We start from the raw sequence: 26,938 nt of genomic DNA on the forward strand, positions 1-26,938 counted from the left end.
ATGCTCACATATAATCAGTTAGGCTCGGTGGAATCTTAGGGGCAGGTGATAAGAGGTTGGTTGGACTTAGACAACCTCCTACACTCAATCTATGATTCTCAGAGCTCATAGATTATAGCAATTAGAGTTTTGCAAAGCGCTTTAATGTACATTCTTTTGATCTTCCAGCAACTGTTTGAGATAGGAACTGCAAGTATGGTCTGATTTCACAAATGAGGTAATGGGATGAAGTGAGATAAATGATATATATATATATATATATATATATATACAGGTGGGATTTGAATCCAAGTTTTTCCTGATTTCAAGTCACAGTACTCCTATTAGTATACCGTGCTGGATCACAGGTTTAGAATTGGTAGACACCTTAGAGGTCCTCTGGTCTCTAGAAGAGAAAACCAGCCCAGAGAGGTGAAACATCCTGGTCCAAGTTACCCAGCTAGACAGAGCAGGGATTTGAACTCAGGACCCCTGATTCCAAATCTAGCACCCTTTTTGCCATACTGTGATGCCTCTCAGTGATAGGTTGCCCCGGTGTTTGAATGTTTGGAGACCCAGACTCCGTATCATGTTGTAACTTCAAAATTTATTCACCAGCGTCTTAACGCATCATCACAGGGAGACAGTTTGATAAATATGTGGGATGATATTGAACTGCTAACAAGCGATGACACGGGAAGCGGTTGCCTAAGTATTGGTTCGGGAGAAGAACATGGAACAACTTTGTATCAAGTGGACACGTTAGTCAAGATATCCTCTGAGAAGGTAAGACTTCTTTCTGATATCTCCATCTCCCGTGTATGTAAAATGATTCTCTTTGTGTGAGAGTTCCTTCAGTCCAAAGAGTTCGACAACGTTTGTTGGACACGTAGGGTGTGAATGTGGACCATCACCTCAAGTTCATCTTGTCTTAAAATGTCCCACAAAATCACTGTCCCTTTCCAGCTTCTGTACTGCTGTTGATGGTACCATGATTCTCATTAGATCACCGAGACGTGAAACCACAGTATCGTCTGTTGCTATTGCTTTTCTTCTTTCACGCTGTCTTTTTCATATTGATTGTTTCCTTTCTGAACACACTATCACCAGCCTAATTATTAGCGTTACCTCCATGTTTTATAGCATCCTGACAGTCTTTGCCTTCTAAATTCATCCTTTACATAACCACAGCTGAGCCTGAGGGCCATGTCCTATGCGGGGCCTTTCATGAGTCACTTCCCTGAAGTTACTTTGTATTTACCTTGTAGTATATTTTGTATTCACTTGTCTTTACTGTTATTTCTTGGATAGCATGTAAACTTCTCAAGTACAGGGAATGTTTGGCTTTTGTCCCCAGACCCACACTGCCTGTCAATTAGTGGCCACTTAACAAATGCTTGTTTGTGGTTTGTTGTTATCACTCAGTATTGGGGGAATTAGGGAAAACCTCATGAGAGAGCTGGCTTGTAAAGGGAAGCTAGGCCTTAGATCTGACATCTGTTCCTTAAAGTGCTTTACGTAGATTCTCCCATCGAAGCCCCACCACAACCCTGTATTGTTAGCCATATATACTGTCACCTCCATTCTGCAGGCGAGAAAAGAAAAGCTGAGAAAGGTAAGTGGGTTATTCACAGACACAGCTAAGAGGCAGAGACAAGATTCAGACGCAGGTCTGTGTGCCACCACAGCAAGCCATCCGTCCAGGAATTCAGTAGGCAGGGAAGGAGAGGAAGCTTGTTTGGAACATAGGACTTAGCTGGGCAGATTTGAGAGGCAGGGCATCCTCAGTGTAACATGTGTGGTATGACAGTCTGGAGGGTGCTTCAGACTATGGATCTGGTGGAGACGCGCTGGGGGGAATGCAAGGAGGAGAGACTAGCATTAGGGAGAGCAGTTAGGAGGCCACTGCGGAAGTCCGGGTATAAGGTGATGAAGGATATTGTGAAATACGAAGGGAATTCCAAGGTCTGCCAGTCCGAACCATGGAGAAACAATAATTCCTCCTCCGGCCTTTCTTGCCACACACTCCCCCTGAGACTTCCCTCTTCTCTCTAGGGTAGCTAAAAACAATAGGAAGTTTTTACTTGCATCTAGCCAGAACCTTCCTCTTTCTACCTTCCACCCTAATACCAGGACCCCCAGGAACAACTCTGCTCCCTCTTGCACATGAAGACCCTTGAAGATGGCTCTCAATACCCGCTTCGGTCTCCTCTTTTCCAGGTTAATCACTCATTGTTACTTCAGTGGATCCTCAAAGTACTGCCTCAAAGCCCATTACCATTCTGGTGTAAAATCAAAAATTGATTTTAATTCTACTTTTAAGTCAAGCTGACATAGGTTAATAACTCTTTATCCCTGTTATTTCACCTATACTCCCAAACCAAGCTTTTGTATTCTGTCATGAATTGAGTCTCCACCCTTGTATCGTCTGCCTTTGTAACCTCATGTCCGACTCTTCGTGACTCCATTTGGGGTTTTCTTGGCAAAGTTGCTGGAGTGGTTTGCCATTTCCTTCTCCAGCTGATTTTTTCTTTTTAATTTATTTATTTTTAGTTTACAACATTCAGTTCCGCAAGCTTTTGAGTTTCAAATTTTCTTCCTCTCTTTCCTCCTCCCTTCCCAAGATGGCATACAATCTAATATAGGCTCTACATATACATTCATATTAAACATAGTCATGTTGCAAAGAAGAATTATAACCATTGGAATGAATTATGAGAAAGAAGAAACAAAAAACAAAACAAAAAAAAGAGAGAGCAAATAGTCTGCTTTGATCTGCATTCTATCTGCAGTCTATCTTTGATCTGCAACTATGGTTCTTTCTCTGGATATGGATGGCATTTTCCATCATGAGTCCTTTGGAAAAGTTTTAGGTCCTTGAATTGCTGAGAAGGGCTAAGTCTATCAACATCAGTCCTCACACACTGTGGCTGTTACTATGTACAGTGTTCTCCTGGTTCTCCTCACTTCACTCAGCATCAATTCATGTAAGTCTTTCCAGGTTTTTCTGAAGTCCGCCTGCTCATCATTTCTTATAGCACAGTAGTATTCCATTACATTCATATACCACAACTTATTCAGGATTCACCAATTGATGGACATCGCCTTAATTTCCAGTTCTTTGCCACCACAAAAAGAGCTGATATGAATACTTTTGTACACATTTTACCTTTTCCCATTTTTATGATCTCTTTGAGATATAGCCCTAAAAGTGGAATTACTGGGTCAAAGATATTGAATCAATATCTTCTTTGGGTCCTGTCAGTTAACCAAATGGGCAGCTGTACTGGTAATTAAGGTGGGACTTTTTTTACTGTTTTCTCTTTTAGAATGCTAAAGTAATCAAGTGCCTTTGATTAAGTCTTACTAGGTGCAACACCCCAGGCCTACACCCTTTTGCTAATTAGGTGCAAAGCCCTCGGCCCACACCCTTTTGCTGATTAGGTATGAACTAGCATTTTGTCTGAGGCCCACTGGAAGAGTGTTGATATGGAGACTCTGGGTAGCCACTGGAGCCCCCGGCTTTGAAGAAAACCCAGATGCTGGTGCTTCTTTTTGGTAACTGTGTATGTGATGTCTTGATCAGACAAAGCCTGTCTATTGAATATTGTTATTTGATTCTGTTGATATTTTCTGTTTGTAATTTCTATTTGTATTTTCTCTGAAGTCCAGGGTGCTGGCATTTCCCCCTGAACTAAGCAAATAATATATGTATGTTGGATTAAAGTGAGATTGTTAACTCCTTAAAGTTACTTCCCTTAGAAAAGCAGATCAAAGAACCTGTGCCAGGAGCAGCTCTTGTTACTAGTCTTGTACCCCTATAGTAGCTGCAAGCAGCATTGTTGTTACAGCAGCTAGGTGGCACAGTGGATAGAGCGCTAGGTTTGAGTTCAGGAAGGCTTATTCTCGGGAGTTCAGATCTGGCCTCAGACACTTATGAGCTGTGTAACCTGGGCAAGTCACTTCACCCTGTTTGCCTCAGTTTCCTCATTTGTAAAATGAGCTGGAGAAGGAAATGGCAAACCACTCCAGTATCTTTGTCAAGGAAACCCCAAACAAGGTCACGAAGAGTCAGACATAACTGAAAAATGACTGAACGGCAAAGTCAACCAATTCTGAATGTGATTAATTAATTGTATTATTTTGTAGCTCATACCTTTTTACCTTTTCCACAAAAATAATATGCAAGACTGTCAAGTAGATGAGGGTGACTGATGTTAAAATAAAATGGAAGGGATAAATGAAGACAAGAGAAATCACCGAACTTTTAACTTATTGGCTATATGGGCTAAAAGAGAAGTTTCGAGCTTGATTTACTAGGTTAGGAATGATCCCATCGATGAAAATCCTTGCTGGTCTAGGATATGTAACTTTGCCTGTGGGATAGGCAGTGTTATATGCATATTTTCATCATCACATTTTAACTAAATTCCATCATGATATGATATCTGAGTTAATGATCCATTTAAACATAATTCCTATAGAACTGATTGACTAACAACATTATTTTACCTAACATGTTTTTGCTGAACCCAAAATGCTGTGGATTTCAGAGATATGCTTTTTGCTCTTATAGGCTTCACTTTCTCCAAAGTTACACGCATGCAGCTCAAGTGATGGTTTTATCATCGTGGTTGATCAGTCAGTGACACTTTTTGACAATATTTGTCGGTCTCTCCAACTGCACCTTCAGTTTGGTAAGCGTAATGAATAGAGATGAAACAAATTAGAAGTTATCTAGGCTAGGAGATTAGCTTTCTACTTCCACCTAATCTTGATTTTATAAATATTTTATCCTATTATGTCTTAGGCAATTGAAAATATTAAGAACCCCAGATTATCGGCTTAGACAGAATTATTCTCAGTGAATTTAGAATGCTTCAGATTTGTGCACAGAACTTTTCACATACTGTCTCTGTTGGGTGATAGATCATTATGTATCATACATTCAAAATCTTGCACAATATTGTACAGTTTACTACAAAGAGTTGCTGAAGTACACACTAAAGGGTGTTTTTTATTAGACTCACAGTGTTGGAAGATAGCTCTCCCTTTGCCAAGCATGAATGTCCCTTCTGTTACATCTCTGATGTGCAGTCTTTTCTTGAGAACCTCCAGGGAAGGAGAGACTGCCCTTCCCCCTTTGGGGCAGCTCTGATTGTTGGGAAATGTTTCCTTTTAGAGAGCCAAAATATGTCTTTCTGTATCTTCCACTTAGTGGGCCTCATTCTGCCATGCAGGGCCAAGCAAAACAAGTGAATCTGTTGTTATGTATTAGCCTTTCACTGTGTTGGTTTTTTTTTTAAAGGCATCAGTAAAACCTGAGAATAAAAAATAAATACCCTTTAGCAATTCGAACCTATGAAAACTGATCATGAACCTGCTGAGAATCACCATGTCCTTCAACTAAGTTTTGTATGCCATTTTGTACTAAATTTGGGGGCCTTTGCTTTTGTCTTCTAGAAGACACTCCGATTTATTAGTGTTTATTCTAAAAGTTGATATCTAGAGCTAAATACAATACTCCAGCTATGTTCTGAACAGAGCAAAGTAAAATATGATCATCGCCTCCTCATTTGTGGACGTGATCCTTTTATTAAGGCAGCCTTAAGATTACAGCTTCTTGGACCACTACGTTATCCTCTTCATTTGTTTTGAACTTGAGGTCCACTAAGATCACTAGGACCTCTTCACATAAACCTTGTTTCTAGCCAGTTTCTTTCTGTCTCTATTTGTACAGTTGATTTTAAAAATTCATTTACTGGTCTTTTATTTTATTCTTATAACATTTCCTCTTATTAAATGTGGCCACCTTTCCAGTCTGTTGGGAGGGATAGGTTATACTCTGAAAGAGAAAAGATGGCTGACTGCTTGTCAGGTGTGTTAGAGTAGGGATTACTTTGTCACTGGGGTCCCATCCAACTCCCAAATTCTCTGATTCTGTGAATAAAGTGCTTTCAAAGAGTTGTAGTCTTTGTAAATAAAGTTAAAAGTCTAAAGAAACTTATACTTTGATTTGAAATTTTCAGATACTAAAGTGGATGTAGTTGGCTTGTGTCAAGGAGGACAATTTCTTTTGGTCGGTGAGAGAAGTGGCAACTTGCACCTTATTCATGTGACATCAAACCAGACACTGCTTACTAATGTATGACTTCTTTTATCTTTTCCTTTTCACGAATTAGATTCAGAATCATTTCCTAGCTGACTATTGCCAACTCAAGCCCTGAATAAAATTTTATTTCATAAAAATGACTTTCCTTTTAAGTGGAGAGACAGACTATTCATGTTTAGTAATGTTAGATATCATAGCCAGGAAATAAGTTGTGTATGAAGAAGTGGACAATGAAGAGATGTTTTAAGGAGAGGAAGATGTTCCTAGTGAGTGTGCCCAAAATAGTTTTCATCATATAATTAAAATTTTCTGTTTTGGGGAAGAATGATTGCTAATGCTACTTCTGGGTTTGGGTTTGAAATATGTCATCTCCCATTTGTAAGCTTTTCTGTTTTTTAGATCCATCATTTAAAAAATTAATTTGTAATTAGGCATTTGTTCAGCAAGCACCAGATGAAAATAAGTGTACTTATCAGGATCTTATCATAGAACAAGATGGCTCAAAGGAAGGTATGTTTTACTGCTATGATTTTTGAACTATACAATCACTCTGAGATCATGCCCACATCAGCTAACTCGGTTATTTTTATTTTTAAATAGTCACCTGAAACTTAACAATGAAAATCAATACAACCATTGGAAATTGCTCAGTCTCTAGTGATATGTAAATGAATTCATCGTAACCTAGTATCATAACAATTTTTCAGCTCCTCCAAGTCCTTATCAAGACTCTTTGTTTTTTTCTCTTTCACATTTCCTCTTTGATGGTTGCCATTACCGTGTGGTCCGTTCTCCTGGTTCTGCTTTTGTCGTTCCTCAGCTAGGGCTGTTGTGGATGGCAGGCATTTGGACACACAAATTTCCTTCCTTATACGCTAGTTTTCCTGCGTTAAACTTTTTTGTAAAAGCCAAAATATGACAAATACCTGTTTTCTAAAACTCTTAGTTCCTTTTCCAAGAGGTTTTACAACGTTCTGAATAGGAGCAAATGTTTTTTAATGACATACTAGGTTCCTTCATACCAGAGATATTGTCTGAGCTAATTAATTGTTTCTATAATTATTTTTCTAAATATAAAACCCTTCTGAGCTAATTAGTATAGTGGCACACTGCTTACTATTTTGAGAATTCAGTAAAATGAATACCTCTGGGAACATTTGCTTCTTGTAAAAGAAAAATATGTAGGTTTTACTACTTCATAATACTTTGTATTTTGGCAAACATAAGCTGACCCTTCGAAGTTCATTTTCTATTTCTATTTTAGGAAAGTGTAATATATTTTAGGAAAAGCTTCAGAGAATCAACTGGCATTTATTACTCTCACTTTTGCAACTCACCATTATTTTATCATGAGTACTGTTTTTTCCTGGTTTTGAGTACATATAGTTCATGAGCATAATCTCTTTTTTTTGGTGTGTGTAATGAATGCTAAATGGACCAATTTGCTTATTTAAAAAAAAAACCCACCATATTTTTGACTTAAGTTACAGATTTATGCTTTTTTTTTTAGAATGTTATCCTTTGAGGCTAGGGACTATTTTTTATTTGTATCAGATAAAATTCTGTTTCCTCAGAATCTTTATGTGTAGTAGGAATTTGATGTTTGTTGAATTGTATTTAAGAAAAACAATGATATTTTGAATTTGGATTTGAGCAAATAAAGTGAATTTTAATTTTTTATAGCCATTATTTACCTGTTACTGGGTGTCATCATTACTCTGTATAAATATGTTAGCAGTCACACTTTCTGTAATTGGCTGATTCTTGAAAAATCTACAATTTTGTTTCTGAAAATATTGCGAAAACATTTAAGTTGACTTAATTATTTCCTCTTCCACATTAATAGGTACGTATCACGTGTTCCTTCTTACACACAATGGATTGTTCTGCATTATGGATCTGCAACTTACTCAAATTCAGGAAGGTAAGACAAAGGCCCACGCATGTAACAATGACCTATTTCTGATTCGCATCTAATCTCCTGATGAATTTTGGAATACTCATTGTAATGAAATACTTTACATTTACTCATTTAGGTTTAGTGACCCATTCATTAAAAAATAATTATAGGATTATTATGGGAGAACACAAAGAAACATACCTTGTATAAACTATCTGCTTTCCTAGACCTTTAGTTTAGTTGGGAAGACAAAGTATACTGACAAGAGAACGATGTGCAAACTAAATGACCTGCCAGTTAGCAGGCAAAGATCTTTAAACTAAATGAGCAGCCCAAGGAACAGTACTGTGACTTTGGTGGTAGGAGAGATGGAGAGCTAGACTGGGAAGAAGATTCAATTGGGAGGTTTGAGCCAGGGACTGGTTATGTTTAGACAGTAGAATGTCCCGAGCAGGCCAAGGCTAGGGGGTGCCCAGCATATTCTTGGAGGCAGAGAGTAAACAAATCTGCCCAGAAGGATTTATTAAGTGTTTATTAAGTGCCTGTTATGTCCCAATCTCATCTGATCCTCAAAACAACCCTGGTCTCGTTATACCCATTTATACATGGGGAAGCTGAAGCAGACAGGTTAAGTGACTTGCCAGGGGCGTCCAGCTAGTAAGTGTCTGAGGCTGGATTTGAATTCAGGCTCAGCACCCTATTCATTGCGCTATCTGGCTGCCTCTCAGCTCGAGGCTCAAACAGTATTTATCCAAGGTAAAGTTCTTGATCAATGGTAGGACTAGAAATATATCTTAGTTTTCTGGATTCCTGGTCCATTTGTATGCACTCGGTCAGTAGTGCCCAGCCTTGTTGGATATCTGACTTTTCTAAGCTAAAGGAAAAAATTCTATAGATGGGTGCATAGTGGTAGTTGTATTCTTAGTGTCTATTGTTTGAGAAATGTTGTTTGGTTGTGTCTAAATCTTTATGACTCCGTTTGGGATTTTTCTGGCAAAGATACTGGAATGGTTTGCCATTTCTTTCTCCTCATTTTACAGATGAGGAAACTGAGGCAAATAGGGGTAAGTGATTTGCCCAAGGCCACATAGCTAAAGTGTCTGAGACCAGATTTGAACTTGGGAAGTCGCAACTTCCTGACTTCAGGCCCAGCACTTTGCACTATGGCACCACCTAGCGGCTCATGAGAAATTATGCTTGCTGTGCATGGAAAACCAGGATCTCTTACATTGCTTTTCATGGCTCCCCAGGTGTCTGTGTCTCAGTGGTTGGGAACCACTTGACTAGACCATACGTTTTCTCAATGATTTCTGTGATTTGTGGAACTGTTAATTTAAATATGTGAATAGTATCTGAGGGATGGGCCTTGCTTGCATATTGTTTGCTAACACCAACTTATTTTTGCTACTTTTTTAATGTAGCCATTGAGAAGAAGGACTTCAGAGCAGCAAAGGAGGTAAGAAGACTCATGAAGAATAAAACCTTGCTGACCTTGTAACAAAGTGGTTCCACTTCTGTATTTTGTATAAAATACTCTACTCTTTTGTTTTTTTATTTTTTAGAAATGATTGAATTGTCATAGGCATTTTTAGCAGTTTCAATTTATATAATAGCTTTCAAAGAGGTTTTACTTATATTAAATTTTAAGTTAGTCCAATTTTCCAAATTTCATTGAAGTTTTTGAGTTACACAAACTTTTACACTCTTTTAAATATTAGAGTTAGTAATTTAACTTAATTTTTTTCTTTTTTGCAGTTACAAGGACAAACCAAGACCAATTTTATAGCTACTGAAAATTATCATGACCTTGGCTGTTTAAGCTTTGTGACTGGAGATTTAACAAGTGAAAACCATGTGATGATTGGGGTAATTCTTTTTTCCTACATCTCATTTTGTAATATTAGATGCAATGAAGTATTTAGTTTAGTATAGAAGTGATAATTAAATGTACATTGGAGAATCAGAAGATTTTATGGCTTTGAAACAAACTTGATAAGCAAAACTAGCTTTGGATTTTTGATTCAATTCATTTTCTTCATTGTCCAGTTCATTTGGTTAGAGGGTGGTGCTAATCGGGCCAAGGTCATTGATTTAATCCCTGCCTGGGATTTTCTTTGCTTTTTTTTCATGGGCTCAAGTTACCCTTCTTGCTCACAAACCTGTCATTGGTTTAAAAAAGAAAAAAGGAAATTGGGCAAAATAAGCTTAATTCTTACACAATAATCAGAAGGAAATGGTTCAGAAACAATCTCAGCATGGGAAAAATTCTTTACTACAGAGAGTGGCCCATAGTGTTTTAATTTCTGATAGTATAGGTCTTAAATTTTCTGTATTTCTTTTAAAAACTAACATGATTGTTTTTATGGGGAGGGGTAAAATGAATCTTATAAATAGAATGTCTGCATTTTTATTTGCCATATTGATCATACATGTATACACTTTTTGGTAGGATTTGCTAATGAAAGCATTTTTTAATATCCCTTTCCCATTGTTTTGATGGATTTTTGATCTAATTTGTGCATATATTACCTTTAATGAAGGGAAACCTTGTCCTGAGCTATTTTTGTCCATATTTCACTGTAACTATCTCATAGCAGTTCTACCCAATACAGCATAGTCCTTTCTCTGGGTCTTTTAGCATCTCATGGATATAAACCAGTGTCACACTGAGACAGCTCGTCCGCTGTCTCTCACTTTTATTACTTCCTTGGCCTGTCTCTCTTGCTGGTGATCACATGCTTTGAGATGCAATCCTTTTATAGTATTTCTTGTTCAGATACCTAGAATTGAGCCTTGGCACATCACTAGGAGAATTTTAACGTTGAAAAGCTGGGCTTTTGTCAACGAAGAACTTGGGATCATCAGAGTCACTACCAATAATTCTCTCTACTCTTCCCATTCAGTTCTGGCTCCGTCCCATTAGTGCCTGTTTTGGGAAAATGGAGTATCTCAATGATGTGTCATAGTCTCAGCAATCGACATTCTTCGTACACTTTCTTCCTGAGTGGATTGATAGACTGATCAGTTTTGAGTGTCCCTTGGTCTCATCCAGAAGTCCCTTGAAGCATTCTGAGGTTTGATGCAACCAGAACAGTGCCACCTGTAGATAGGAACATCTGGAGAACCTTTCCCCCGAAGGGTATCTCTCTTCCATCTCTTTGTAGAACAACCTCCTTGGCTCTAATGACCCCCTTTAGAAAGAATCTATCAGTTTTATGTATAGCTCGATCTTAATAATATTTGAATTGTTAAAATTAATTCTGTAGTTGCTTCTGTCAAGGAACCTTGTATGCTTTGCAAGCTGATAGTTCATATTGCTAGATACCTAGATCTCAGCTTGTAGATAGTACCATAAGCATCTTTTTAACCTGTCGTTCACCAGCATTTTAGAACAATTCATTGTGCTAAGCACTTATGCAATATTCCCTTGGCTGCAAAACAGGACTATTGATGACTGCCTTAATAATGTCTAAGTTCGCAGTGAGATCATTAATGAGACTAAGAATAACCTCCAGAAAGTGTGTACTTCCTCCTCTTGTTTGTCATGCAGAGGCAGAACCAAAGCATCTCAAGGAAAAGCTGTCTACAGGTCTCCAAGGCCCTCTTTTGGTGACCTCTCTGTGTCTCTGTTTGAACCAGTCTTTTTCTTTGTTTTTCTTGTTCTGTCTTTCTCTGTCTCTTCTCTAGCTGTTGCTCTCTTTCCATAGATAGACATACATAATGCACATAAACAATTCACCTTTGGGATTTTATTCTCTTTCAATGCACTTGAAAGGAAACTAAAATAATATAGCAATAGGATATGGTCATTTTTATTTTCTATCATATTCTAATTGAACTTTGGTGACTGTAGATTACATTAGCAGACTTTTTTTTAGTTGTTTTCAGTTCCATGAAGCAAATTTGCAAATGATACTATAGTTTTTCCTCTTTTAATTTTAGGGAACTGGTCATTTTGCACTCTCTAAATGGGAGCTGGATCCTGAGAACAAAGTGGCAGCTGTTAAGAATTTTATTGATTCAGACATGATTAAAGGTAAAGCAGGAACCTAATGAAGCTGCAGTGCAGCTCAAGCCAATAAGCATTTATTAAGTACCTACTATGTTCCAGGTACTGCACCAAGCAGAAACCCCAGTCCCTGTCCTTAAAGAGCTCACAGTCTGTTGGGGGAGGCAGCATGCAAACAACTATGTCTATACAAGGGACCCACAGGATAAGTTGGAGTTATTTCATTTGGAAGGCACCTGCATTAAATGTTAGCCAGGGAAGCCAGGAGGCAGAGATGAGGAGGGAAAGCATTTCAGGCATGAGGGACAGTCAGGGAAAACGCCCAGAGGCAGGAGATGGAGTGTGTTGTTCGAGGAACAGCCAGGAGGTCAGTGTTGCTGGATTGAAGAATAAGATGTAAGAACACTAGAAAGGTGGAGGATGGGGGTGTGGGGGGTCAAACTATGAATGCCAAGCAGAGGATTTTCTATTTAATCCTGGAGGTAGTGAGGAGTGAATATTGAGATGGCGTGGTTAGACCCACACATTATTAGGAAGAGAGCTTTGACTGCACAGCAGAGAATGAATGGGAGTGGGAGAGACCTGAGGCAGGCAGACCCATCAGCAGCTATTGCAGTAGTCCCGGTGTGAGGTTTGAAGGCTGGCAGCAAGGTGGGGGCAGTGTTAGAGGAGAGAAAGGGCCATGCACAAGCAAGCAATCTCATGAAGGTAGAAGTGACAGGACTTGGAAACTGATTGGATATGGAGTGTAAGGAGCTGAAGATACACCAAGGTGGTTGAGAAGAGAGGACCTTGGGTTCTTGGAGCCTGTCTCAGCAGAGTTCAGACTCAGTCAGGCATGACCTTTCAGGCTAGAACAGCTTCTTATAGAGACATGGTGATGGATTGGCTACCTGTCGCCTGAAGACCAGGAGAGTCTCGTCACCCGGTTGCCCATAGCCACAAACGCAGACGGTCTACCCCAGTTTAGTCCCATTGAGATCTGTATAAGTAGAGAGTAAACACAATGATGTCACAAATTCATAACTTATGAGTAGATGTACTGAACAAGGACACCTTTTTGAACTAAAATTATTTATTATAGATTTCCAGTGGTTTAATTGTAATGACCTGGGTTTTAGAGGTCTCTCTTTCCTCATTACTTCTTGTTTTCACTTTTGAAAACTAGCCTTGAAAACTAGCATAAGAGACAAATGACCATTGGAATATCTTTTTTTTGGAGTGACCATTATGAAAGGGTTAGCTCATGTTCTGGTTCAGAGTGAACCTGTTGCATCAATGTTTGATCTAATTAAATGACAAAGCTTAACCTTCCTCTTCATGGCTGATATATTTTCCTGTGTAATTCTGATATTCAGTAAATGTATGGAAAAGCTTATTGGACTGTCATCGTATAGAATCCCCAACTGGAACTCTCCCACGTCTTTGCTTTTGTAGGTGTGAAGAAGATTCAACTTACAGACAATCTGCTCTTCGTTTTGGATACTGCTGTATGTCTCTGATCTATATCTCTTCTTAAAAAACTGTTGTAAAATTTATGATTCCCATTAACCTAAGCACTAAATAGAATTGGCATATTGTTTTGAAAAGAAAGGCACGTTTCTATGCCAAAGCTATGAATGCTGTAGATGTATATCTACTTTCTCAGAGTTTAGACATATTTGTTGTTTTTATTACAATATACCAAAATAAGTCTTCAATTGTAAGATCGCTCTCTTTTTCAATAGAATATACTGAGCTTATGGGACGTTTATACTCTAATTCCTGTTTGGAACTGGCCTTCTACCTGTTTTGAAGACTTCATTCTCACCACAGAGGCTGATTCTTCTTCATCAGTCACTTGGTAAATGGAAGCATATCATGGATTCCTTCTCTTCTACTTTGCCCTTCCCCCTTTCCTTCTCTTTGACAATTCAGTTAACTGTGGCATGCTTACCTCTATGACTGGGGCTAAAGGAGAATGACAGATGCTGGAGGGGCTGTGGAAAAACAGGTCCATTAGTCCAGTGATGCCACTCCTAGGTACTCTAAAGAGATCAAAAAAAGAGTAAAGGAACCATGGTAAAAAAAATATTTATAGCAGCCTTTTTTTGTGGTGGAGAAGAACTGGAAACTGAGAGGGCACCCATCAATTTGAGATCTGTAATATCTGGAAAGAACACCAGATTAAGTCAGAGTTTTAGATTCTGTCTCTGCTACTTATTAATTGTATGTGACTTGGATAAATTCCTTCTTAATGGACCTGTTGTTTGCTCATCTTTAAAATGAGGGTGTTGTCTAAATTTGGGGTGGGTGTGTATGTGGTTTGTTGTTATTCAGTTGTTTTTTAGTCGTGTCTGATTCTTCATGATCCTATTTGAGGTTTTCTTGGTAAAGGTACTGGAGTGGTTTGCCATTTCCTTCTCCAGCACATGTTACAGATGAGGAAACTGAGGCAAATAGGATTAAAGACTCTAAGTCTGAAGGTTTATTTTATGATTCTGGACTAATGGAGCTGGCCAGAAGGAAGGTTGCTAGCCTCCTTAGCAACCCTAAGTCCTTTCCCTTCTGGGAAGGGGGATGGGGTAGTCTTGTAAGGCCAGAGGGGCTGCGTAGCTTCCTTGGAGAGATAGGACTTATCAGAGAGAAAAGAAGAGGGTTATTTTGAGTATTTAGCTGTGTGTTGTTCACATTTTTTATTGGGTGAAATCCAGCCCCTATTTAAATAAATAAAGTAAAACGAGGTGATTGATCTATGTCATCTTTTAGGTCCTTTCTAGCTCTAGAATTATGTTCCTGAGTCTCTGCATTAATGACACAGAGAACAAGTATTCCATTAAGTTTCTCAAATGAAAAGCTCAGACTCCAGTGAGGGCTGTGGTACCTGGGAGAATTTGAGGGGCAGGATGTGAGACTCAGTCTAGAATTTGAAGGTTGGGTAAGATTTAGTCAGTCACTATTCTGTGGCAAAGTGGCACATTGAATCATAAATTAAACTGAGAGAGATCTCGATACGTTCTAGTCACGTGCCCATTTTCACCTTCATCAGTCATCTTTTTTGAAAGTTGGGAAGGGGCAGATAGATGGGGTCTATGACGTGCCGAGTGATTACATTGAAATGAACTTTGAATCAGATGATGAAACATATAATGTTAGCATGGTGATTTAAAAAGTGATCTGAGCCCTCTTACATGAGACAGCTTTTGTTTTCAGACTGAAAATAACACTTTTTCTAATATACCCAACAGTTGGCAAAGATTAATTACTTGACTTAATGAAAGTGCCCTTTCTTTTTCCTTTTCAGGCAAGGCATTATCAATCTGAAGTTAATAGCTCTGACTACTTCCAGTAATCAGGTAAAGATATTTTTGATGCCCTAGTTCCTGTTATGGGTCAGTCTTGAAAAAACATCATTAGCAGAACTTAAAAAATGGTGTTAATTAGTGCTCAACATATCAGCCCAGCTGTCTGATTTTCAACATGTATAGCAAACCTCAGCTAATACAGTAGAACTACCCTTTTTCCTTCTGAAGCTTAGATTATGATTATGATTTTTCTGTATCTTAAAATATATGTCAGGAAGTAGGTGATACTTTATAAGTGTGAGTGTTTTAAACAGAGCCTTCTTATGTTGGGAAGACCAATAGATTCCACCTTATCAGCTGACACAGTAAGTTTTTTCTGTTAGTGACTGTGTTTGAGAGACATTCGATTTGATTAATATATATCCCACTTGATAACAATGAGTTGTCATGGAGCTCCAGTATAAAATTTTTGTTGTCACATATGTCCTGAATACTGGAACTTGTACCTAAGGAGACAGTGCTTTTTACAAGACCTAGACATTTAAAGAAAGATCCCATAATAATTCCTGTCCAGCTAAACTTTTAGCAGATCTGTGCTGTATCTTCTGGATCAGATGGTAATGAAGTAAAATGTTTTCCCCTTTCTCTCTTTTTTTTTTTTTTTTTTGATTTCACTCTTTGTTAAGATGAGAAACCTCATGGTTTATTCACTACCTACAATGACCTTGCTGTATTCTTTGGAAGTTTCTGCTGTTTCTTCACTTGTCAGGATGGGAATCAGCTCAGTAAGTTAAAATATGTGTACGTGTGTGTACCCAGGTACACATGCACGTGTACATATACACACACACACATACACACAATCTCTCACTCTTTGTCTCTCTCTGTCTCTGTCTCTCTCCTTGAACAGAAAACCCTTTCAAATTGCTTTCTACTCTTTTTGTGTCACGGACCCCTTTGACAGTTTAGGAAAACCTATGGACCCCTTCTCAGAATCAGGTTTCTAAATGCCTGAGATCAGTTGCACAGGATTACAAAGGAAATAAATTAGACTGAAATACAATTATCAAAATAAATATTTTTTTAAAACCCAAGCTCATGAATACAAGTGCAAGAGCTCTTGCTTTAAAAATCTCTGTAGTCTATGCTCCAAGTGGAATGTAATTGAATTTTGGGCTTAGTTTCAGATTAATAAAAATCTTCACTGATTGCCATAATCATTCAAAATATATATCGAAGACAGTATTAGCCCTTTAAAATGAAAAAATAAAATAAAATAAAACTACTTCCTGGAATGCCCGCATATTTCTTTTAAGTTTCTTCCTTATTTATAGAAATTAGAGATTGAAGTAAGATAGATTTTTTTCATTTCTCTATTCTATTTAAATTTCTCATAGTTACTTTTTGTTTTTCCTGCTTCTCTGTCCTCCCACCCCCAGCTGCTCATAGTGTTTATGTGTCTCTGGCAGCAGAGTCTAAGCTTCTTGAGGGCAGGGCCACTCTCCTTCTTATTTTTGTTTCCCCAATGCCTTGCACAGTGCCCTGAGCATAGCAGATGCTTCATCAATGATTACTGATAGATTGATCTTTTGCAGGATACAATTTACCTTCTGGAAGGAATTTACGAAAATGACCACAAGTAGGTAATATTTTCCATTTCTTCAGGCAGTCTGAACTTGCCTTTCTTCTGAGCAGGGAACTAGAGGGGTATTTCTGATGATTCCTGTTGTTTTCAGCTCCCCTGAAAGCTTGGTGTCCATTGTAGTACTTAGGTGTCTGACAGAAGCCTTACCAGAAAACAGGTAACTTCTTTTTCACATTGATGAAATGGTCTTTAATTCACTAGTTAACAGTGTTTAATGAATAAATATTGTGTATTTTACTATATTTCTTTTCCAATTCCCAGATTGAGTAGATTACTTCATAAGCACAAGTTTACAGAAGCTGAAAACTTTGCCATCAGTTTTGGACTGGATGTTGAGGTACTGGGCCTCAGTGGCAGAACTCATAGTAATGGGTTGAAGTTGTAGAGACAGATTGAGCTTGAATGTTTGGAAAAAACTTCTAGCAGTTAGAGCTGGCCAAGTCCAGTGAGCTGTTTTGGGAGCGTTGTGGGTTCTCTCTCACAGGAGAACCTCAAGGGAAAACTGAATGAAAGAGGAGGGGCATGTTTGGCCAAAGAAGGAGAGGCCTCAGTGGTTTCTCTGTGCTTCTGAACTCTTTCTGGCTGTCTGAACCAAAGGACACAAGTTTGGCCTGTCAGGCATAACATTGGCCACACAAAGAAGACCAAGGAATTCCTGCTGGTTTCAGCTAGCACAGAAATGTTGACATACCTTGAAGATTAGCAGTGAAACAGAATTGTAGCATCAGCTTTTAAAACCTTAGCACATATTATAGCAGGAAAATATGTCAGTATAGCTGTTCTTAATTGTAGCAGTTTTCTTGCAGATACTCAAGTGCTGGGGTTTTTCCCCCCAATAAAAATACCGCACAACGCAGATAATGTTAATTTGTGGTTTTCTAAGCTATGATTTGAAAACCACAAATTAACATTATCTGTTTTGTATGGTATTTTTATTTATTTTGTTAAATATTTCCCAATTAGTATTTTTTTTTTTGCAGTCAGCATTGGCTAAGGGCTATGAGTTTGTCTCCTCTGCTTGAAGGCCACTAAGAAATGCTATTTAAGATATGCTTGGTGTTAATGTCATTGCATAAGCTAAAATTGTTTTATCCATTTCACAGCTTGTTTATAAGGTAAAATCAAATGACCTATTGGAAAGAATGGCTCTGTGTTCAGTAGGCACCCATGGGCCAACAGTCTGTCAGGAAGTTGTGGATGAAGCTAAAGAAAGTTTATGTAAAATCAAGGTAGGTTGTTCACACTGTGTATTTAGTGACCCGGTGTGCTTCATGTAAAGAGTCTCAAAGTCTGACAGCATATGATCTGCAAAACAGGATGACCAGTTTGTGGTGGATTACTGCTTGAGAGCTCAGTGGCCAACCTTCAGGACAGCTCAGGAAATGCTGAATTACGCCAAAGTCAGAGTAAGCTTTCCTACATCTTTTCTGCTTTGTTATGTGTATGGGGTGTTCCCGAGAGGACTATGACCTCTGGTGTGAGGGCTTGCCAAGCCCTTTTCAGGGCTGCTCATCCACCTTTGGTGTCTACCCGCTACCCAGCTCTCACCTGTGGCTCCAAGAAGCTGTAGCATATGCAGTGGCCACACCCTGGTAAACCATCTCAGCAGATGGGCTAAGCCAGGTTGAGGGTAACCAAGTTGGGGGATGTCTGCCCCAAGCATGTGAAGACTTCCCAGGTAGATGAGAACTATCTGTTCCAATAACCATGAGGGCTCAGAGCTTGGTCAGACATCAAAGAGTGGTCCCCCACCACATCCTGGTCCATTGCCAGTTGTCTTGACTTTAGTCTTGCCACTGTACTTTGATGACCTTGGAAGAGAGAATGAGGCTGATGACTTTGTGCAACTCTGCTTCACTTCAGTCCGGGTTACTTAACAAGTCAAGACATCACTCTATGATGTCATCTGTCCTCTTAGAAAATGAAGGACAAACACAATGGGTGTCTCTTTAAACAGTATGAGGTTATTAACTTCAATTCTTTTAGCACAAAATATAATAACTAGTTATATTAGTTAAGGAAAAGTTTTCTTTTAATACTTTAAAAACCCCTAAAACATTCTCCTGAAATGGCTCTATTTGGACACATGCTCCTCTAACTTTGCGTATTTCTTTTTCAATTGTCTTAGCTTTTGAAGAAAGAAGATAAAATGACTGCTGCCTTTTCGGATAGCTTAACAGAGGTAAGTAATGGATGGAAACAGTATTGGATTTGTCTAAATTAATATTTTTTACTAAATAAGATTTGCCTTACATTCTGATAGCCTTTTAAAATTTACACTTATATCAAGCAAGTGTGTCAAATATTATTTTCAAATGTCTGACATAGCTTGGTTAGTTATTATAAATTAATCTAATATTTGTCTCCAGCTGAGGAAAACTAGTGCTTATGAACACTGATTTTCCCCTATTGTGGTTCATTGTTGACCAGAAAGATCAGTAATATTTTGTCTAATAATAATAATAATAATGGTATTTGCATGACAAATCTCTCTCTATTACTTATATTATTTTCAACAAAACAGCTGGCCCAGTCTAGCTCAGTTGTTGCCTTAAGTACTTTTATGTAAATCAATATGGAAACTCTGAAGTAACAGATTTTGAAGGGACCATGCAATTACTTCATCCTTCATGTGCCATTAATAACATTTCAAGGAGATATTAGACATGTTGCATTGGGTTAAAATGACATTCTACTTAGTGGGCTTAGAAATAATTTTATTATATCAACATTTTCTAAATATTGTTAATTATTGTAATGTTATTTCACCAGCATGTAGAGTCAAAAATATGTAAACATGTGTGTATATACATATATATGTACACATGTATATACATATATGTGTACATATACATTCAGATGTGCATTTCATATATCCTTTAGTGATCTGTAATTTCATCAAAGTGATTACCGCTTCCACAAACTAAGAAATCAGCCCCATCTCAGACTTACCAGTAGCTGGTTTTAAGAATTGCCATAGCCAAAAGATTAAAGGATTCATCACCCTGATGCCCATTCTGGTGGTGAGTCTCTCTGAGTTTAGCTGGGATGATTCTAGTATAATGTACATTTGGTCCTTTACTGGACCTACATCCGAAGTCTTTTCAGCTTGGCAGAAACTTGCCAAATTTTGTTTCACCAGCATAGTTTTAAGAACTTGAACTCATCTCTGTGCCACAAAGATACATCAAAGTTAGACTTCTAGTGTAGATTTCCTCTATGTGTGTGTGTGTGTGTGTGTGTGTGTGTGTGTGTGTATCTGTGTCTGTCTGTGTGTGTGTATGTCTGCCTTTAATCCAAGGCTTCTGAAATACTCTATATAAGTTTTTTTCTTATATCTTTTGGATAGCTATGTCTAAATTTTTAATGTTGTATGGAAACAGTGTATATTATCTTACTTCCATTATAGGTATTAAAGGCCCGTGCAAAACTGGCTACTTTTTATGGAGCGTTTGGACCAGACAAATTCAGGTTTACATTTTTATCAATTTTTCAGTTTTGAGTTATGCATTGAATCTATGGGGTGTTATCATAGGTGAATTGTTTTTACTAACTCAACTAGGAAAGGGAAACAGAATTTGTTTTCCTTTTTCAAGGTTTTATTTAGTATTTTATTTTTCCCCAGTTACATGTAAAAACAATTTTTAACATTCGTTTTTAAAACTTTGAGTTCCAAATTCTCTTCCTTCCTCTCTCCCCACCCCCACCCCCGCATTGAGAAGGCAAGCAATTCCATATAGGTAATACATGTGCAGTCATGCAAAACATCCGTAACAGTCATGTTGTGAAAGATAGAATTTGTTTTCTGGTGGCTCAGGGGTATATGGAAGATTTTATTTCCTGCTAAATGGTCAACTGAATGCCTTATGAAGAAATTAATAAAAAGATTCTTTTTGATATCCTTGGTTTGAATCCTCTTCTTTTTTTTCACACTTCCCCATATTTCCTGTCTCCCTTTCCTTGCTAAGTTTCCTTTAGTCCTCCTTCTGTTTTTGTTTATCTGACCTTATCAAATGTGGTTGTTCAGTTGTTCAGTCATGTCCGACTCTTCATCACCTCAAGTCCCTGGGGTTTTCTTGGCAATGATATTAGAATGGTTTCCCATGTCCTTCTCGATTGTGTCCCCATCGTACAGCTAAGGAACCGGGGCAGCTAGGGTTTAAGTGACTTGCCCCATGTCACACACCTAGTGTCTTACGTCAGATGAGAATTGAGATCTTCCCGATTCCAGGCCAGTGCTGTATCCATTCACTGTACCGCCTAGCTACCCTACACGTATCTCATTTATAATTCATGCTATAGAGTAATGATGTTAGCCCTTTTAGGCATATACTTCATCCTTTCCTGACCAATCATTATTTTTTTCTTTTCGATATGCCAGTGGAATGGGTTGGATTGAATTTTTGAAAAATGAAGATATTCTGAAGGATATCTATCTTCAGCTAAAGGAGGGAAACCTCTTTTGTGCACAGTTTCTTTGGCTTCGCCATCGGGTAAGAGATTTTATGTTATTATTTGAATGACTCCATAGCTTGCAGAGATATCATTAAACGAACATTGGAGACTAACCTGACCAGGAATGAGAGGTTGAATTTAAATTCTTTATCACTTGGAGCAAGCTCTGTTCTGTGCCAACCCCTTAAAAGATGTGAAATTCCTCTCTGGTCATGAAATAGCTCTGTAGGTACAATATGGTTCCATTGCTGGATAATTGATTCATTACTCTGAATTTTTCTCATTTGGCCCAAGAGTTCTTTATTGTTCAAACGTGGATTTGGAGTCTTCTGTCTGTGATGCAGCACCTTCCCCAGTGAGAGCAAGGCAGAATTTTTCATAATCTTTTGAGAAGACAAAAATGGCTCAAATGAAGGTGGTTCAAGTTGGGAGATTAGTGAAGTAGAGTCAGTGAGACTCAGTGGCTGCATGGTGTGGGGGATGGAATATCCTGAGACAAGCATTGTTAGCAAGGTGAGAAGGTGCTCTCCACTGAGCTGTCTAGAGGCAGCCAAGGTTCCTGTGGGAAGATGATTTCCTAGAGTCCTTCAGGACAGTGGTCTATAGCCCACTGTAAAGTAAGACAAGCCTAGAATCATTGTTGTTTTGAAGCACATTTATATATAAAGATCATAAATTTCCCAAAACAGATAGCGTGAAAACATTTAACATTTAATGTAGTGTATTAAAATCGACATACTTCTCTTACGAGAAATCCCCAAATCTGACGCTACATTAGGAGTTGAAGGGTGTCCATTGCATCTCTTATATAGGAGAAGTTTCTAAAATCATGGATTCAAACACTGAAATATTGACGTTTTATATCAATAGATAGAAAACTCAATCCTTTCTCTGCATTGGGATTCTATCAGATGTGTTCAAAACCCATGTGTATATTATTGCTACACACGAAAACAAATAGAATAACTCACCTATCAATGCTCCTGGTTTACAACATCCTTTTCTCACAATAGGCATTATGAATATTAAGTACATCAGTGCCATCAATGAGGGTACTCCCTCCCTTGGTTCAAATTGCCAGCTAGCTTTGTTCAGTCTTCCCAAGAATTCTCCTTGGAACTTCCACCTAGCATGGCAGAGGCCTTCCTGTGGGGGTCCTGCTGTTGTCCTGGCTCTTGGTATACAGCCAACCATCCACCTGTTTTTGATCATAAAAGATGATGTTTACAATTTGCATGTGCCCACAAGTCATTTTTGATGAGAAACTGCAGCCCTTTTTTGGTCTCCCCCCTCTTTTTTTTTTTAACAAATAAGGAAATCGAGGCACAAAAAGATAACATGACTGGCCTCTAGTCATAGAGCCAACTAGAGTTAGAACCAGAGCAGGCATGACAGATTTTGCTTATTTGTTTCCATCTTTCATTAAATCTATCAACGGTAGAATGGTAGAGTTTATTATCAGGTCAATAACAAAAAGCTTTTGTTACATCAAGCACATTTACATCGTGTCCATCACTGTAAGCTTTTATTAGTTATTGGTCTCAAACCCTAAAAAAACTCAATCTTTGTCCTTCTTAGTGGGCATGATGACTACATGATGGTGAGATTTCACAGTTCACATAGTACAGAGCATCGTAGAGGAGCAGTCAGCAGGGAGTTGGTGGTACCTGGACATTGTCTAACTTATTTAGCCAGTACTGACAGGTTGAGCCCTTTACTGATGGCTTGCTAATCTCCTGCTTCTCTGTTGATGCAGCCTTTCATTTTTGGAAGTTCTCGGTCAGTTCGCATAAATTCATAGCACAAATCCAAATAATTGGCTGTGTTTTTAGGCAGAATTTGAGAGCAGATTTGATGTGAACACGCTGGACAAATTGCTGAACTCAATTAGCACAAGTATCCCCACGCGAGAGCTTTGTCTGTGGCTTCAGAGTGATGTGGTTCCATTTGTGAAAAGAATCTTACCAGATGGGCAGGTAAGTGTCCCCGCTGCCCCCATGTTCATTCTAGTGGAGTTGCTCCTTTCTTTCCTTCCTTGGATTTCTTCTTGACAAGTCAATTCATTTTAACAGCAGTTTGTTCTTAAGAGTGTTTGGAAATGGGCTTCTTTGGAGGTTTTAGCTCTGGATTACCTATTTTGTGCACACAGTGACAAGCTGGCATTTAGTTTGAAAACAATCTCTCTTTCAGAGAATCCTTGCAAAATGGCTGGAGCAAGCAGCGAGGAATCTTGAATTAACTGATAAGGTAATAAGAGTATAATTGATACTGAAAAAGGCTTAGGTTCTGTGTAACTCCTTTGGTGGTTTTAAAGATCTCTCCTGGCGTCTGATATCGTTTACAGGCAAACTGGCCGGAGAATGGACTTGAGGTGGCACAAGTGTTTTTTACGTCTGAAAATCCAGATTCCTTAGGGCTGACATCTTCCTGCTATTGTATCTTGTTGGTATGATGTTTATGTTCTCTGTTATAAATTATGTTCACTTATGTAGCAGAAAAACCCTGAGAATTTCTGCAAGTATGTATGTTGGTTAGTCGGGAATCAGTAATATGACTGTCTCTTATTCTGTGTTCACAGCTCTTCTGCATTTCTTCCTGATGTAGATTTTTGAGAGTATTTCATTAACCCATTTTCTTGCCCAGTTGAAGTTAACCAAAAGGACAATACAGATTCTCCCACTGAAAAAACAACATGACCAAATTTAAGGGGAACTTTTTCCTCTTAGGAAATATGCTAGATTCCTTTTAAAAAGTGAAATCCTTAGTAGAACCTAGGTTAGCGTTGGTTTTCCAAGACTGTTTGTCCAGCTACAGCCCTCGTTTGAATGAGTAAGCCATACCAAAGTTCATCTCAACATTTTGAAGATCTTGGGAGCATAAAGAACAGGTTTCCAAAAGGTCTCACTGAAAAAATCTGCAATGCCTTGTCACTTTATGGACAGCATTGCTGTAAAGTGAAGTTTCATTTCCAGTACACAAACCGCAGCCAGGAGAATTCTTGATCCTACATGGACTTATTTTGAGTTAAATACCTGTTGTTCCTCCTGTGTCTTAAACACTAAGTTCTTGGCACCTTCTAAGATGGTGTTTTGTACTTCGTGGGGAGAATTTCTTTACTCTCTTAAAAAGGGGTGAAAGGGAGGGAATAAGTACTTTTATGGTACCCAATGTGTGCCGGGTACTGTGCCAAGGGCTCTTTTACAAATATCTCATTGGATCTTCACGACATCCTTGTAAGGGAGGCTGACGTAGGTATTAATAGCACTATTTTATAGATTAGGAAATTGAGTTTCCCTGAGGTTAAATGAGTTGCCCATGACTGTATACAGTTAGAATCAGGGATGGGATTTGAATGCGGGTCTCTTGTCTTCAAGGCCAGCATTTTTGCCAGAATGTTATATGTATGGTATGATACAAATAGGTGGTTTGAGTTCGCATGTAAGATTTTAAAAACCCTTGAAACCGTCAAATTTGAAAGCTGTCATAATAAGCGGGAGCACCTATAGTTAGTCTAGTTTAAAATATTTTGACAAAAATAGAAGTCTCATGTTGCTGATTTTCAGCTTTTTAGTTCCTAGACTGATAATACTGAGTCTTGTGTGTTCAACTGCAAGATCCAGTGAAATAATGTACATAAAGTGCTCTAAAACCCTAAAGCACTATATAAATGTGTATAAATAAACATTGGTGTTAATAACAATGATGATGATGATGATGACGTTGCTAGTCCTGGAGGAAGGGTCCTTTGATGCATAGAGTGCTGGGTTTGCAGTTAAGAGCGCTTGGGTTCAGATCCTGCCTCTGACACTTACTTAGTTATGTGACATTTTTGTGTGACATTGTTCCGTGTATGCTGTAAGCAACTAACTGGGATTCATCTACCAAGTCAGAAACATATGTGATCTTTTCCCCATAGTGACAAAATCATGGATTCTTAATATATTTGCATAATTTTAGTCTAGAGTTATCCTGAATCTTCTAAAAATGTAAATTACTTTTAAAATAACCTTTGGCATGTGTAGACAATGAAAACCATTTTTTTTAATACTACCAGAATGAGTAAATGAAGGAATGAATAGAAAAACATTTATAAGCCACTTCTTGTATGCTGAACCTTGTACTGGGGTTGCAGATAGGAGAAGGTAGTAGTTTCTGCTCTCTCCACATTAACTGGGGGAAACAATTTGCCACCTATAAAGGAGGTCCGTAGCAGGGCAGATGGCAAGGACTAAAGGTCCTTGAGGTAGTTGTTGACCGATGTGTAAGAGCTATATGTAACCCTGTAATTTATGAGATGCTTTTGTGCTGATGATGCTTCATTTCAGAAGGATTATCAGAACACTGAAGAAATCTGCCATTTGAGGAAGCTGGTGGACAATTTGCAAGAACTGATCAAACTGCACAGGAAATACAACTGTAAATTGGCTCTCTCCGAATTTGAGAAGGTAGAATGACCAATCCCATGGATGGCTCCCCTGGCAGCATTCCGCCCTGCTCAGAACTCCTTACATCTGGGCCTTCTGTCTTCTGGCTTTTAGGAGGACACCACCACCATTGTGTTTCGGATGCTTGACAAAGTTTTCGCCCCAGAACTTATTCCTTCTGTCTTAGAGAAATATGTAAAATTGTACATGAAGGAGCATAACCTGGAGGAGGAACCACTTCTTTTGCTGTACATAAAGGTGAGCTTCCACGCAGGCACACTCGTATTCACTGTGTCTCTTTATCGAGCATTTGGGAGTGGACCAGGTGTTAGACTCCTCTGGAGGTTCCTTGGCATCAGCTCTCGGGCTTCTGCAGGTGTGCAGTGTTTTCCCACTGTGCTGTCAGCACACTGCTGGCCCTGAGAGCAGACTGAGTTGTTATTCTTGTCTCAAGAATTATGGTGCCTTCCGTTCCTGTCTGTAACCAGCTGATTTTTCTCCCCTAATTTATTTCTCATTTTCAGGATATGTTGGAGAGATGTAGTTGCAAGTCTGCATCACTCTTTGAAACGTCCTGGGAGTCCAAAGCCATGGCGATTATAGGCTGTTTGTCTGATACAGATGTAAGTGCCCGCCACGGGGGAGCTGGGATATACTTCATCTCGCCTTTTTTTTTAATAAGTTAATTTATTTATTTTAGTTTTCAACATTCACTTTATGTAAGTTTTAAATTTTCTCCCACTTCCTCCCTTTCCCCTCCCCAAGATGACATGCAATCCGATATAGGCTCTACATATACATTCCTATTAAACATATTTTCACATTAGTCACGTTTGTATAGAAGAATTAGAACGAATGGGAGTAACCATGAGAAAGAAAAACATAATACAAAACAAAAAAAAAGAAAATAAGAAAATAGATCTTTGATCTGCATTCAGACTCCAATCTTGTTTTTTCTAAAAGAGCTTGGTTATCTATGCTACACATACGTACTGAGTACCTGTTATGTGCAAGATGCCATGGGAAGCACGAGGATAGACAGAATGTGGTCTCTGCCCTCACAATCTTATAATCTAGTGTAAGAGGTGAGGCCTGTCCACACATAATTCAGTAGAAGGCAATATGAGATT

General features: G+C 38.5%; 1 protein-coding gene across 1 annotated transcript in view; it reads left to right on the plus strand.

Moving 5' to 3' along the window:
• The first annotated feature begins 636 nt into the window (after positions 1 to 636).
• KNTC1 (kinetochore associated 1) overlaps positions 637 to 26,938 on the plus strand; it is an 87,872-nt gene continuing 61,570 nt past the window's right edge. Inside the window, exons 1-26 of the mRNA XM_036765209.1 lie at positions 637 to 765; positions 4,556 to 4,676; positions 6,009 to 6,124; positions 6,523 to 6,601; positions 7,938 to 8,015; positions 9,413 to 9,447; positions 9,747 to 9,857; positions 11,934 to 12,027; positions 13,438 to 13,490; positions 13,728 to 13,843; positions 15,284 to 15,335; positions 15,971 to 16,069; positions 16,880 to 16,923; positions 17,021 to 17,086; positions 17,191 to 17,266; positions 18,033 to 18,158; positions 18,246 to 18,335; positions 19,058 to 19,111; positions 20,339 to 20,400; positions 21,311 to 21,422; positions 23,217 to 23,360; positions 23,575 to 23,631; positions 23,729 to 23,830; positions 25,710 to 25,829; positions 25,923 to 26,066; positions 26,333 to 26,431. Coding sequence (XP_036621104.1) covers positions 637 to 765; positions 4,556 to 4,676; positions 6,009 to 6,124; positions 6,523 to 6,601; positions 7,938 to 8,015; positions 9,413 to 9,447; positions 9,747 to 9,857; positions 11,934 to 12,027; positions 13,438 to 13,490; positions 13,728 to 13,843; positions 15,284 to 15,335; positions 15,971 to 16,069; positions 16,880 to 16,923; positions 17,021 to 17,086; positions 17,191 to 17,266; positions 18,033 to 18,158; positions 18,246 to 18,335; positions 19,058 to 19,111; positions 20,339 to 20,400; positions 21,311 to 21,422; positions 23,217 to 23,360; positions 23,575 to 23,631; positions 23,729 to 23,830; positions 25,710 to 25,829; positions 25,923 to 26,066; positions 26,333 to 26,431 — 2,379 coding nt within the window. The remainder of the gene's footprint in view (positions 766 to 4,555; positions 4,677 to 6,008; positions 6,125 to 6,522; positions 6,602 to 7,937; positions 8,016 to 9,412; positions 9,448 to 9,746; positions 9,858 to 11,933; positions 12,028 to 13,437; positions 13,491 to 13,727; positions 13,844 to 15,283; positions 15,336 to 15,970; positions 16,070 to 16,879; positions 16,924 to 17,020; positions 17,087 to 17,190; positions 17,267 to 18,032; positions 18,159 to 18,245; positions 18,336 to 19,057; positions 19,112 to 20,338; positions 20,401 to 21,310; positions 21,423 to 23,216; positions 23,361 to 23,574; positions 23,632 to 23,728; positions 23,831 to 25,709; positions 25,830 to 25,922; positions 26,067 to 26,332; positions 26,432 to 26,938) is intronic.

The sequence above is a fragment of the Trichosurus vulpecula genome, chromosome 1, assembly GCF_011100635.1.
Source record: "Trichosurus vulpecula isolate mTriVul1 chromosome 1, mTriVul1.pri, whole genome shotgun sequence".
NCBI classification, from domain to species: domain Eukaryota; kingdom Metazoa; phylum Chordata; class Mammalia; order Diprotodontia; family Phalangeridae; genus Trichosurus; species Trichosurus vulpecula.